This window comes from Toxorhynchites rutilus, chromosome 3 (genome assembly GCF_029784135.1).
Source record: "Toxorhynchites rutilus septentrionalis strain SRP chromosome 3, ASM2978413v1, whole genome shotgun sequence".
Lineage (NCBI taxonomy): Eukaryota > Metazoa > Arthropoda > Insecta > Diptera > Culicidae > Toxorhynchites > Toxorhynchites rutilus.
The window spans coordinates 200,665,872-200,680,375 of record NC_073746.1 but is presented as its reverse complement, the minus strand read 5'-3'; the positions used below and the strand labels follow the sequence as shown (position 1 = coordinate 200,680,375).

The window sequence follows — 14,504 nt, the reverse complement described above, 5'->3', positions numbered from 1 at the left end:
GCGTTGATAGCTCCTAAACAACTGAACGAAATGGTATGATAAACACTTCATTCGAATGATAAAATGTCTACGCGTTCTATACTTGTTATTTTTTGATCCAAAAACTTGTTTCAATAGTCTTAAAATTGCTTTCAAAACAGGCTATTGAAATCACCAATCGGTATATAAGCGAGCGCAGCTCGGAAATCCACTGAGTTCTAATTGAACAGCGATTGGAGCATGTTGTCGCTGTTGTGGTGAAGCTCTTTGTTTATCATGAAAGCGCGGATGAACGGTGTCAGCAAGAGCCTGTTTGTGCACCTTAGGCCAGAAGGGAATCCATCAAGAGGAGAGTGATGCCACAAACGGTTCCCCGGGAAGATCTCGAAGCAGCCGCTACACACACACACACACACATACATGCGCGGAATTCTTTCCGTTTGGATACCATTCAGCATCGAGAAAGATCCGGAAAATTATCTGCCCGTTCCTCTGGGAATTTAAAAATACATTCATGTGAAAGAGTTTATTTGAATGTTTTCTATCCATGTAACACTGTGACCAAATATTTTTCAATCAAGTGCTATTAACAGGTCGTTATCGAATTAGCATTAACCACTGGTGGGCTTCCAGTATCGAGGAAAATGTAGAAATATATAATCGTTACTGAAAATAATCTGCCGGTTCCTCTGGGAATTTAAAAATACATTCATGTGAAAGAGTTTATTTGAATGTTTTCTATCCATGTAACACTGTGACCAAATACATTTGGTTTTGTGATTCTTCAATCAATCGCAATTAACAGGATAGCTTCTGAAGATTATTCTTCCCCATCAGTAGGATATTTCCGTATCCAATGTAGTATGCGCCCGCAATAGATTATTGCTCAGTCGCCGAAAGTTCCGAGCTCAGAGAGTTCATTCCCCTCTAGTTTGCCTTCCAAATTGCCATCGTAAACCACACCTTCTCTCGATTCAATCACGCACAATAAGCATACTTAAGCGATATTCTGCTGGTGAGACGCATTCATTTTTCGTGAGGACATCGACAAGACAACATTGTTGCTGAGGGTGCTGGACAGCGAAGGATCGAGATCTGCCCTGAAACGCAAGCAGTTTGTTTGAAACTGTGAGGGAGCACAGACAAGCCGATCCTTCAGGAGAAGAGAAGGTGACCATCGAAGCAGCCGCTACACACACACACATACACGCACGGAATTCTTTCCGTTTGGATGCCATTCAGCATCGAGAAAGATCCGGAAAATAATCGGCCAGTTCCTCTGGGAATTTAAAAATACATTCATGTGAAAGAGTTTATTTGAATGTTTTCTATCCATGTAACACTGTGACCAAATATGTTTCAATCAAGTGCTATTAACAGATGGTTATCGAGTTAGCATTAACCACTGGTTGGCTTTCAGTATCGAGGAAAATGTGGAAATATCCAATCGTTACTGAAAATAATCTACCAGTTCCTCTGGGAATTTAAAAATACATCCATGTGAAAGAGTTTATTTTAATATTTTCGATCCATGTAACACACGATCGTTGGTTACACACGATTATCCCTAAGGTTTCGACGAGTGCTTGGTTTAAGGGATTGAATGTAGGTCGTGATTTCATTTGCGTGATATCTCGGCTCATGTCCAATCACTACAACCTAAAGGCGCATCTCTATCGCATTGGGCTCGCAGCAAACAAACTTTGTGATTGTGGCGATGGCTACCACGACATCGAGCATGTTGTCTGGTCGTGTATCCGGTTCCATGCTGCTTGCTCTCAGCTCTCTAGAGCACTGAGAGCACAAGGCAGACAATCGGATATCCCCGTCCGGGATATCTTAGGTAGCCGTGATCCTGATCTTCTGCTTCATCTATACCTGTTCCTCAGAAACGCCGATGTCAACGTTTAATGATGTTTCCTACTACTGTGTCCCTGTTTCATATCCCTCCTATCCGATCTATAAACTTTTACTTAGTCGCGGCAATACATACACACACTCTTTACAGATACACGGGCCAAAGGTTGTGCAGTCCACTGATGATTCAACAAGAGCCAAAGGTTGTACCGCTCATGACAACTCTACACGAGCTGATGATTGCGCCGGCTAGTGACCATTCTATCCGCGATTCCTCGAGTGGAGAAGACGCACCACGCTAGATATGGGGTACATACTAGGGGGGCGTTACTGATTAATGGTCAGCTGCATCCCAATAGGAAGTATCCCGTGTCGGGCACACGTACAGAGCATTGGAGACAGCAACATCCCAATTACGAGAACACTTGTAATACTAACCTCGAGCCGATCGCGAGTAATCGGTTACATATTACTAACATAGATAATAAGAAAAACTGTCAAAATATTGAACTCCGGCCCCGTCAGGCTAACGCCATATGAGCCTTGATAAAAATATATATTTTGGAAAAAAAAACACTGTGACCAAATATTTTTCAATCAAGTGCTATTAACAGGTGGTTATCGAGTTAGTATTAACCACTGGTAGGCTTCCAGTATCGAGGAAAATGTGGAAATATCTAATCGTTGCTGGAAAATAATCTGCCAGTTCCCCTTGGAATTCAAAATTACATTCAAGCGAAAGAGTTTAATTTAATATTTTCTATCCATAAAATATCCATATAATACATTTGGGTTTGTGATTTGTCAATCAAATGCAGTTAGCAGGATAGCTTCTGAAGATTATTCTTCAGATCAGGGTTTTTTCGTATCCTATATTGGATGCATAAAACCTTGTGTCTCCAACGTAACGCTCTCGTTTACGAAGTCCCCCAAATATTCATTTATTCATTCATTCAGAATGGATTTAGATTCAACTTCAAACAAATGATCTCTAAATGAACGATAGTCCTACGTCACCCTTGCGGTTATACCATAGATATAACCCACTTCATGTTTTTCATACGGAACTTGTTACGAAATGTTGATTTGCACGATAATATACTCTATGCAAAATATTAGCTCACTCGGACTTCCTTTACTGGTGTCGCAGAGTTAAATTTGAGTTTTTTGAAAACCGAAAAATCGCCGGGAATCGGGTTTTTTTTTCAATTGATTCCAAATGTCTTAAAATTACATGACACGTCGAGATTTACGGTTATTTAAAGAAAAAATTTTTTGTCAAAAATCGATTTTTAAGGCGAAAAACAGCTGTACGGCACCCGCCATGTTTTTGGTGCCAACATCTGAAACGTCAAAAGTATTTGTTTTCTTCAAAACAGCGATACGCGTTGACGGCATTGAGCTTCGTTTACTAGTTTAGAGGAGCGTTAAAGAATAGCTGATTTTCTGTCGGAAGGAACGTTTTCAAAATTAAAATCATGAATGAAAATTAGCTTTTCCATTTCAAATTAGTATTATATTTAAACTAAAAACATTTTTGTTTGCAGGTGGTGAAAAAGTCTCATAGAAAATTTGTTCATGAAGACAACTTTATATTATAATGAAAACAATCAGTAACAATGTTGGAATTGTATAGCCATATAGTTGAATGAAAGTCAGAAATACGTATTTAAAGAAATTCAATAACATGATGTGAAAATTTTCATTAAAAATTTAAAAATTTAAAAACCGGCTTCGTGTCTTCTAATCTGATAGAGATTACACTAACGAGGTTGGGGCCCAAATTATGACCCCAATTTAAAGTCGCCACCAGACGTCGCCACTATTTTTCTGTCATCGCAAATTACCAATTTAGCACCATCTGACATATCGTGATGTCGTTTGTAACACCAGTAAATGAAGTCAGAATGAGCTAATATTTTGCATAGGGTATACTATCGTGCAAATCACTTTTCGTAGCAAGTTCGGAATGAAAAATCGAAATAACTATTTTTATTGGCACCCAAAACCATACTTTTCGTTTCGTACTCCGAAAAAAAAGAAGAAAAAAAAGTCCCAGAGTGTCGATTTTTGCCAAAACATTTTTTTTTCGCGATGACACTAGATCTCGACGTTTCATGTAATTTGAAGACATTTGGCATCAAATTTTTTTTTCGAAAACCCCGATTTCCTTGATTTTTGATTTTTTAAATTTAAAAAAACTCAAACTTTGACCACTTTGCGCCACTCTCCCTTAAGTCCGATTGAGCTGATATTTTGCATAGGGTGTTTTTTCGAGGTAGTGAACATTTTTTATGGGGTAACTTTTTGAAATTCGAGATGACCATTTTCATTGGCACCATAATCAACATCATATATGTCTGCTGGATACACTCGGAAAACTCTTGGAGAGGATTATCCTAAACCGACTGACAAAATGGACGGAGAGTGACCATGGTCTGTCAAAAATGCAGTTCGGAAAGGCAGGTCCACTGTTGATGCCAATCCGGACCGTGGTCGGAGAAGCGGAGAAGTCGTCAAAACAAAAGCGGAGGGGTGACCGATACTGCGCAGTAGTAACAATCGATGTGAGGAATGCATTTCATAGCGCTAAATGGGACGCCCGGCTGAATTTCAACAACCACGTCGACTACGCCTGCGAGAAAGCAGAAAAGTCTATCAGTATAATTTTAGCGAGTATAATCCGGAATAAAGCCGGACCCTGCAGTAGCAAAAGGCGTCTTCTAGCTACTGTATAATCGTCAATACTGCGGTACGGAGCGCCAGCCTGGTTTGCGGCTCTCAAAATCCATCGGAATCGCAGGAAACTGGACCGTACGTTTCGCCTCATGGCGATGCGAGTTGCATGTGCGTATAGAACGATCTCGTTGGAAGCAGTATGCGTTATCGCCGGCATGATCCCGATTGGCATCACCCTGGCGGAAGACGGCGAGTGCGACAGACGGAAAGAAACCAGTGGTATCCGTTAAACAGAGGGAGCAGAATCTCTATCGAAGTGGGAGCAAGAATGGGACACGGCGGAGAACGGTAGATGGACGTATGGGCTCATACCGGTAGTATCGACTTGGCAGAATAGAAAGCACGGAGAGGTGAATTTTTACCAGACGCAGTTCCTGTCTGGACATGGCTGCTTCAAGCAATACCTCCATCGATTCGGGTACGTAAGATCGCCACTCTGTCCGGAGTGTGGAGATATGGAGGAAACGCCGAAACTCGTCGTCTTTGTCTGTCTCAGATTCACCGCAAGGCGCGACAGGCTGTCGGCCCTCCATGTTGGAAATATCTTGGAGGAAATGTGGGGTGACGAGGGCTCCTGGAACCGTTCCGTGGAACGCAGTGAACAGTGCTATCGTACACCAATTTTTTCTAACAACTCTTTCATGTTTTCTTGGAAATAACGCAACTTATCCTAATTTTATTCAAAGTCAAGATAGCGATATTGTGTATTCGACAATGTTTTGGATATTATTAAAATATGAACTTTTTTTTATCTTTTATAGTTTCTGGAATATATGACATTTTCATAATTTCAAAAATAATGTTGTACTCATTCTGTGCGGTGCGTTTGACATTTTTTTTTCCAAAATATATATTTTTATCAAGGCTCATATGGCGTTAGCCTGACGGGGCCGGAGTTCAATATTTTGACAGTTTTTCTTATTATCTATGTTAGTAATATATAACCGATTACTCGCGGTCGGCTCGAGGTTAGTATTACAATTATTGGGTAATTGGGATGTTGCTGTCTCCAATGCTCTGTACGTGTGCCCGACACGGGATAATTCCTATTGGGATGCAGCTGACCATTAATCAGCAACGCCCCCCTAGTATGTACCCCATATCTAGCGTGGTGCGTCTTCTCGACTCGAGGAATCCAGGATAGAATGGTCACTAGCCGGCGCAATCATCAGCTCGTGTAGAGTTGTCATGAGCGGTACAATCTTTGGCTCTTGTTGAATCATCAGTGAACTGCACAACCTTTGGCCCGTGTATCTGTAAAGAATGTGTGGGTGCGTTTGACATGTTTGTCAATAGAAAAAAAATTTCAGAGAATATATTACATACACAGGGCGGACTCGATTACATACAATCTCGGATTTCTTTTCACTGTATATGATCTAGGCAAAAAAAAATTTTTTTTATTCTATTTTTATACATATATTTTTCGTTATTAAGAATTTAATTTTCGATTCATCCCCTTAAAGTAAGAAAACACCTTTCTCACATCAAAATTTATCCAGAATCTCTCAGAAAGTGATAGACGATCATTAGGCAGCAAAAATGGTCATGTCAAATTTCAAAAATCGACCAGGTACATTTTGTTTATTGGCCCAAAAAAATGATCTGTGCAAAGTTTCAGCGCAATCGGACATGATTTAGCAGTGCCTCAGAGCGCTCAAAGTTTTGATTTTTTGATCCTTGAAAATCTTCTAAGGGGGGAGAAAGGATGTTTGGAAAATCGAAATTTTTTTTCTTGATGCCAAATAACTTTAAAATGCAAGAAACGTCGCTTTATTTTTGGCTTTAAGAAGGTTTAAACTTTTCAGTTCATTCGCCTCTAAACAGTTACTCGATTCGAAATGCGCAATGTTACCCCTGGTTTCGGTCCCAGAGATGAGTTTCCAAGACCCATGTCAGTCTCGAGAGAAGGTTGTAATATATTTGGGAGTGACTCAATAAGTCATATCATTGCTTCTGAAGCCAGTGGGTTATACTCAGAATTAACTCAAAATAAAGCTATACGAAATTCTCTTGTTCACCTAATAAGATAGATGTATTCAGACATAAAAAAAAGAAAGCACTATTCCTATTCCCGAAATCACCTTACCGATTCGTTGATTTTACATCAAACAACAAACCTAATAACTCAAGATCTTAGGCAATTAAGCTGAATGAATTTTATCGAAAGCGAAATGTTTCTTCATCCAAATTCAATTAAAATCGCAAAAAAAGTTCAATAAAAATTGATCATTTTTATATTTTGTTTTAGCTAGCAAATTAAATGATCACCACTTTACTATGGACTGGATTGGTGTATGAGCATGTGAGGATACGATCGTAACTATTGTTGTTATAATTTAACAAGCTTTTTTGCACATCTGTTATGGATTTACAATCTTATTTTGGTACATATGTGTATGAAAAAGACGAGATGATGAGTAGCTCCAGTGTTCAATCGAGACCCAACCCCAACCTTACGGGGGACCCTCAGCAGCCTTTAGACCGACAGCAAATCACGTCTGACAATGGAGTCAATGGCAATAATAATCTTAAAAACTACGTGAATAATAATACGGCTGTAGATAACAAAAAAGATGAAAGTGATTGTACCAAAGAGCTGAACACCTCGAACAATGAAGCTTGCGAAACACATGACCTGGAAAGTGCAACCATGTCGGCCATGTCGGGTAGCGTCATCTATAATATCAACAGTACAAATAATAGTAGTAATAAAAACGATCTTCAAAATAAACACCACAACTACTCAAGATCATTCAACAGTCAGCTAAAAGCTAAACCAAGTAGCGTCAAAAAATCATCTAAAGTAGAAGATTTAACGTTCGATGGGAGGGTTCCATCAAGTTTCTCCATGGAAGATATATCGCTGGTAAACAGCAGTTTTCCTGAAAACGAGGTGCACCCAACAGTTCCAGGCGGCACAACACCTGATCATCATGCTCGGCGGCCAATGAACGCATTCTTGATATTTTGTAAACGCCATCGAGCTATCGTCAAGGATAGACATCCGAACTTGGAGAATAGGTAATGATGATTTGATTGATCTGTATTATCAAATGTATTATAATATCTATTTGCATATTGTCAAGATCTATCACTAAAATACTGGGAGACTGGTGGGCAAATTTGGATAAGGAACAAAAGTCGAGCTATACGAATCTCGCAAAACAGGTACAACATAAAACTCATTTGAGTAACAACAAAAAAACACATCAACAATGGTTATTGTTTTCCAGTATAAGGACGCGTTTTTCTCTGCCCATCCGGATTTTAAGTGGTATAAGCTGCCCGCTCCGCCATTACGTCCTCAAGTGATGCGTACAGTGAAATTAGGACAACCGAGCCAATACGAAACTTTTAACTTCTTGCCAGAGGCGAATATGCTTGGCAATGAGGGCACAAATAGCATTAAGGGAGAATCTGTCACTACGGATGGTTATTTTTTGTATCAAGAGGCAGAACCCAATCCGATTCTGACCAAGACCCAGTTTCTAGGCGTCTTCAAGCTTGCTGATGAAGCACAAATGGGTAACCTGAACAATCTGATGAAAGACCTGTCACCTGAGGGTAATGAATATCAAAACGGTAGGTTAACTACTAAGTAATTCCAAATGAAATTTTCCTAAAAAAGCACATTTTATTTTACGTATTTTTTATTCGAATGAAAGTTTGTACTTCGTTTGGATTGGTGGAAATATGAGTTCTCCAAAGCAAATGGGAATTTTTTGACTCAAGCGTATCTTTTGAAAAGGACGTATCGATTTTAATAAGAGAAATCTTTGATAATTTATATTTAAAAAACTGTGAGTCATATAGAAATAGTGTCTTAGAAAGAGTTATAGAGTATTGATGTTAAAACGTGAAAAAAATATACACTGAGAAAAAATACGGATTTTCGAAACTTCGAATTTTTGTATGTTTATAATCATTTTTAGCCACAAATTATGAATCCTGATGTGATTTAAAACAAAAAAGCTGTTTATCAATCTCCTTCTAAATGCAGCCATTTTCGAGATATTTTTTATAGTAAATATGAACATGACGGTATCTTTTAATATGTTTGTCGTGTTATACCGTCATGTTCATGAACTTTTATGAATTTGGTTATAATTCAACAACTTTTTTAAATACTTCATTATGATTAAAAATATATGTTTAGGAATTTCGTTGAAAAACATTTGAAGATATGTGGGTTAAAACTCCTAACCATAAGATGGGTAGCTTCCTCAGCTTCCAAGAAAAAATATAAAAAAATATAGCGCCCTCTATCTTTAACAGAGAAAACCATGAAAAACTAACTCAATCAATAATTACAAAAACGAAAATTCATATTTTTCGCAAAAGTAAGATATTTTCAAAGAAAACTAACTCATAAGCATCAATTGATATGTTGATAATCTGTATCGGTCCAGTAGTTCAAAAGTTATGGATTTTCGTTCGTATTGGAAAAAAGAGGGAAAATTGTTTTTTCGAACCATTGGTTAACTTTGGAAAAGCATATCTCAGGAAGTAAAAAATAGCATCTCTGATATCGAGATATGTTATGTAAAATAAACTTCAGCTTTCAAGAAAAAAAAATATCAAAAATGTTGCGCTCTCTAGTCCAAAGTCATCAAAACAATAAAAAACGATTACAATCAATAATAACAACAATGAAATCCATCTTCTTTTGCAAGCCCAATATTTTTTACTAAAAGCTCAAGCTAGCTCATTGGCTTCAATTTGATATGTCGATCATCTTAATCGGTTCAGTGGTTCAAAAGTTATGAATTTTTGAAAAAAGTCATTTTTGGGAAAAGGCGAAAAAATTGATTTTTCGATCCACCCTAAAATTGAAATGGGCACCCTAATGAAAAAATTAAAAAATACGGGTCTAATGTTTTGCGATATAGAAAAAAATTACCAATTTTGACGAAAACTTGAGAACCACTATATCGGTTTGGCATGGAATGGCTGTATATATACAAATGGATTTTTGTCTGTCTGTCTGTCCGTCTGTCCGATTCTCATGGACTCGGAAACTACTGAACCGATCGACATGAAAATTGGTATGCATGGATTTTTTTGGGGTCGGAGAAGGTAATACAAAACGATAATACAAAACCCCTTCCCCCTCTCAAATGGGGGGCTGCCATACAAATGAAGCACAGATTTCTGCATTACTCGAGAATTAATCAAGCAAACGAAACCAAATTTGGCATGTGGAGGTTTTAGGGTGCAAAGAATGTTTCTATGGTGTTTAGGCTCTTCCTCCTCCCCCTCTCTAAGGGTGAGCTGCCATACAAATGAAACACAAATTCATGCATAAATCGAAAACTAATCGAGCAAATGGAACCAAATTTGGGATATGAGGGTTTTTGGGCACGAGAAATGTTTCTATGATTGTATAACACCCGTCCCTCCTCTGGAATGGAGTCCCGTGAAAATAATACACATATTTTAACCAAACATATTCCAACCAAACATGACAATTGAAAATTTTCGGAAAACTCTGGTAAATTCGAAAAATTCAATTCGCATATGTTCTACAATTACATATTGACAAGCGTTGTTAGTACATTTGATGTTTGCGCTAACGAAATTGATCTTCGTTCGAAAGTGTAAATGGATTTGTATGTGGTAAATCGCACTCCTATATCGTCTTCTATCTATATAAATAAAAATGGATCACCGAATGTGTTGATGAGCGTAAAACTCGAGGAAGGAATCGTCCTATTAGGGCTGTCTTTATTCTATCATATTTTGTGTATCAAACATTTATTCCAATGTAATGAAGAAACATGTTCTCCGCAAGTGTTTTTTTTTCTTTCTTTATAAAATAGATTTTCAGCCGAAGGTTTTTGAAAAGTCTAGAACAAGAATTGTGTCTGAAAATAATCTGATAGTAATAGGAATTTTATAGTAAAAGGTAATTTTAAAGGGTTGATTAGAAGATCAATCAATGAAGAGTTCTGCGATTGGACCCATGAACGTGCGCTTAGTAAGAAAACGTGGATGGGATAGTGAAAAACATATTTTAGGCGGGACGAAGCTTGCCGGGTCAGCTCGTTGACTATAAAAAAGACAATAAATTAAAAATATATTTTTTTAATATCTCGAGAATGGTTACATTTAGAAGGATTTTTTTTTTGTTTTAAATCACACCAGTATTCATAATATGTGGCTATTAACAATCATTAACATACGAAGTTTCGAAAATTCATAAACATTGGATGTTCCACAAAGTTCGTCAAAAATAGTTTCACCATCTTGGACTATTTTTTTTAATTTTCTTCATTTTATATGAAAAAATTAAAAGATATGTATTTTAGATATTACAAATCAAAGTTTTTTTTTGTAAATAAAAAAAAGAGTACTAATTTTTTCTCAGTGTATATTTTTTTCATGTTTCAACCTCAATACTCTATAACTCTTCCTAAGACACTATTTCGGTACGACTCACAGTTTTTCAGATTATCGAAGATTTCTCTTACTAAAATCGATACGCTCTTTTCAAAAGTTACGCTTGAGTCAATTGCTGGGGAAAACTCATATTTCCTCCAACCCAAACGGAATACAAACTTTCATTCGAATCAAAAATACTCATGTTTTGTCATTTGTCGATTTCATTTGGAATTGCTCTACTCTGTTAGCATTACAGACACTTATGCAATAAGTTTTCTTTCAATATTTTCGCAGACCCTCAACATGATCCTCTGGATCACAATGTAGTGGCTTCTGAACATGAACCTATATCGACACAACCAACGGCAATGCCAGATTCGTACATTGATACGAAAAACAACTTTTATTCCAATCATCCGAATTACATAAGCCATGAAGAGAGTGTCTGTGATAACGAACGTATCACCGGAAAAATCGGTTCGATGCACTACGAATACTGTGATGAGGATTACACCGGTAGAAATGTACGAGCTTGCAAAGGAAAACGCTATCAAGAATTTATGGCTCTTACTAAACCTAGTACCGGACCTAAAAAGTCTTCAAAAAGTGCCACTTTCGTTAGGAATATACTAGAGACTAGCATTGTCTCAGCTGGCACTACTTTGGAGGAACAAAAGCCTGAAATTGTGGAAAATTCGACGTCAGAAGAGAAAGGTGGTGTTATTGATACATGCGAAAGTATCCCTATGAATGCTGAATGTAAAAACTTCGACACTTCCGATTTCGATTTGGACACAAAAATAAGTGAATTACCATGCCTGAATCTTGATGAATATCTGACCAAGAAAAAGAACACAAAGAAACGAAAAAAAGTTAAAGGTAAGACTAGTTAAATGTACTGTTGTTGAAATGGACCGGTTATTCTGTTTCCTTTTAGAAAGTAAATTCAAGTCAACATTGAAGCCTCGCGCAAAAGCAATTGAGCAGAAAGAGAAGATAGTTGGCAGCCGGAAACGCAAGGCTCGCAAGGAAAGCATCACTCGTCGGGATGTTACTATGATGGAAAATACGGTGCCTGGTTCTGAAGGCTTGATTCATGTCGTGACCTTCACAGAAGTAGCGGCTAATGAAGAAACAATCTAAGTCAGAATAGCGAGCATGTTGCCTTATATTGGCAGAACGATTGGTAATGTTCGAACAGCCAGTGTTTTTTTTAACGATAGACACCTAATGATCCTAGTAGATATTTTGTCATTTTCATATTGTCGTAAATAAAGCGTAGTATCAGCTTACGCAAAATGATTAAGAAGTAGTTAATAATGATGGAAGAAGTAAAACGATATAATCGTTAGCATATTTTAAAATTCACATTTTGTTGATTTGTTTTTATTCTCCATCTTCTATGAAACGATAGAATACACCATATAAAAGTCAGAATAGTGATATATGTTGTTATTCATATTTCATAAGCGTTATAACAGAAATGTAGAATCGTCTGTTCGTTTTTCGCATGAATGTATTGTCTTGAAAGAATGATCTTGCTAAGATATTCCTTCGTTATTTAATGTCAACTAATCGATAATATGTTTCGTATTTTTTCAGAGCTTCATGATATATAAATATCTGGTATAAGGGAAAAACCATTGACTTTCACGAAAAAGAATATATTTTTGCCTATATTATCATAAAATTACTACTGTATAAAATTCACCTGTTTTGTTCTATTAAATTGATCAAGTACAATGTCTTTTGTCGTTTCTTTATATCACATCCCTTTCGTGTGTTACCTTCTGCCAGTCTTCCATGTTTCACAAAAAACACTGCGTCCGGAATAAACATGTCCACGCTGCTGTTCACAGTTTTGTGTTTGAGTACAAACATGATTTTTTCGTACCTATGTTAGAAAATGTGACATGTTTGTATTCGTGGTATGTTTGGACATACGATGTTTAATCCCAATGTTTCACATGATGTTCGAACATGGTGTACAATTTCTCTTGCATTTTCACCCCAAGCACCGGCAGTGCGTAGAGTAGAAGAAGCGAATCGGACACCACACCACCACCACTCAACGCGTGGTGTGTTGGTATGTTGACATGGAAAAAATGCTTTCATTTCATGACAATGGGTCATCAAAAATATTGGGCAAATAAAATAAACCTCTTTTTCTGTTCTGAACAAAATAAACATCGATTGATATGAGAGTTTTTCACATTTGATATCATTATTTAGTGCACGCATCAATTTATATATTGAATTCATGTAACATTCGCTATTATTAGCTATTTGAACAAGTACTAAAATTGAATTATTCAGCAGTGACATGTTAGGCGTGACGCTAACCACTTGACCACGGGAGCAACAATTTTGGCAGGATCTTTGAATACAAAAGGCCAATACTGCTTGTTCGCGACGATCGCGACCCGAGCTATAAAACGAGCGGAGAAGAGGAGAAGAAAGGATGATGCCGCTGAAGGTTGCACCTAAAACTAATTTTTGGGTATTTATTTTTTTTTTTGTCAGCATTTGTACGACGTCGCCCGCTATGCAGTCAGCTCCCCAGACTTTAGGCCTTCTACACATTAGGCAACCGCAACCCGATCTATGTTGGCGATGTCAATCGGATCTCCAACTCAGCTCTGCACATTGAGACAACTCAAACGTGATGATATCGTTAAGTTTTTATGTCAACATAAACTGCATTATCATTGGCAGATATGCCATTTCTTTTACTGCAGAACCAAGCAGAACCGGTTGCAGACTGCAGGGATATGGTATTTCTTTTCTTAATGGCTTGGTTCAGCTCCCTGCGCTTACAACCAGTTTTTTAAGACATGACTTTGCGATTCTCGAGGTTTCAAAGGTAGCTGGTAGATGTTTATACACATCGACATTTCAGATTTTCGTCGAAAACTTTCAAAAAAATTATCTGGCATCTTTGGAGTTAACCGTAATATGATATAGGGTTGGGGAAAAAGAAATGTCGTATTTCTGATCGAAATTTGACGCTTTATTTAACATACTTAAAATTATCCAAGGCCGAGCGTTGTCCTGGTGGAAAACAACACCATTCCTATTGATCATTTCTGGCCGCTTCTGGTCAATCACCTGCTTCAAACGGTCAAGCTGCTCACAGTAGAGAGCCGAGTTAAGGATCTGGCCATAGTTGAGCAGCTCATAGTGGATGATTCCCTACCAATCCCACCAAACACACAACAAAACCATCCTGGCCGTCAATCCGGGCTTGGCGATGGTTTGGGCCGGCTCACCGCGCTTCGACCACGACTTTTTTCGCTTTAGGTTCGTGATCCACTTTTCATCAAAAATGGATCGAGTTCGTTCCGTTTCAGTAGTGCATCGCAGGCGTTGATTCGGTCTAAAAGATTTTTTTGCGTCAACTCGTGTAACATTCATACATCCAGGTTTTTTTTTGGAATCCAATCTTCTGCAAATGGTTTCAAATGGTTTTATGGTCTATACCCAGTTCCTGGCCAATCGAGCGGGTGCTTACATGCCGGTCTACTTGGATGATTTCAACGATTTTA

General features: G+C 37.8%; 1 protein-coding gene across 4 annotated transcripts in view; it reads left to right on the top strand.

Moving 5' to 3' along the window:
• LOC129777647 (uncharacterized) overlaps positions 1-12,702 on the top strand; it is a 41,299-nt gene extending 28,597 nt beyond the window's left edge. For 3 of the 4 annotated variants that reach the window (XM_055784034.1, XM_055784031.1, XM_055784035.1), the window contains exons 2-6: positions 6,827-7,599; positions 7,665-7,746; positions 7,812-8,160; positions 11,254-11,838; positions 11,897-12,702. In XM_055784034.1, coding sequence (XP_055640009.1) covers positions 6,941-7,599; positions 7,665-7,746; positions 7,812-8,160; positions 11,254-11,838; positions 11,897-12,102 — 1,881 coding nt within the window. In that variant the 5' untranslated portion in view covers positions 6,827-6,940 and the 3' untranslated portion in view covers positions 12,103-12,702. The remainder of the gene's footprint in view (positions 1-6,826; positions 7,600-7,664; positions 7,747-7,811; positions 8,161-11,253; positions 11,839-11,896) is intronic. The other variant, XM_055784032.1, reaches the window with a different exon arrangement.
• The last annotated feature ends 1,802 nt before the right edge of the window (positions 12,703-14,504 follow it).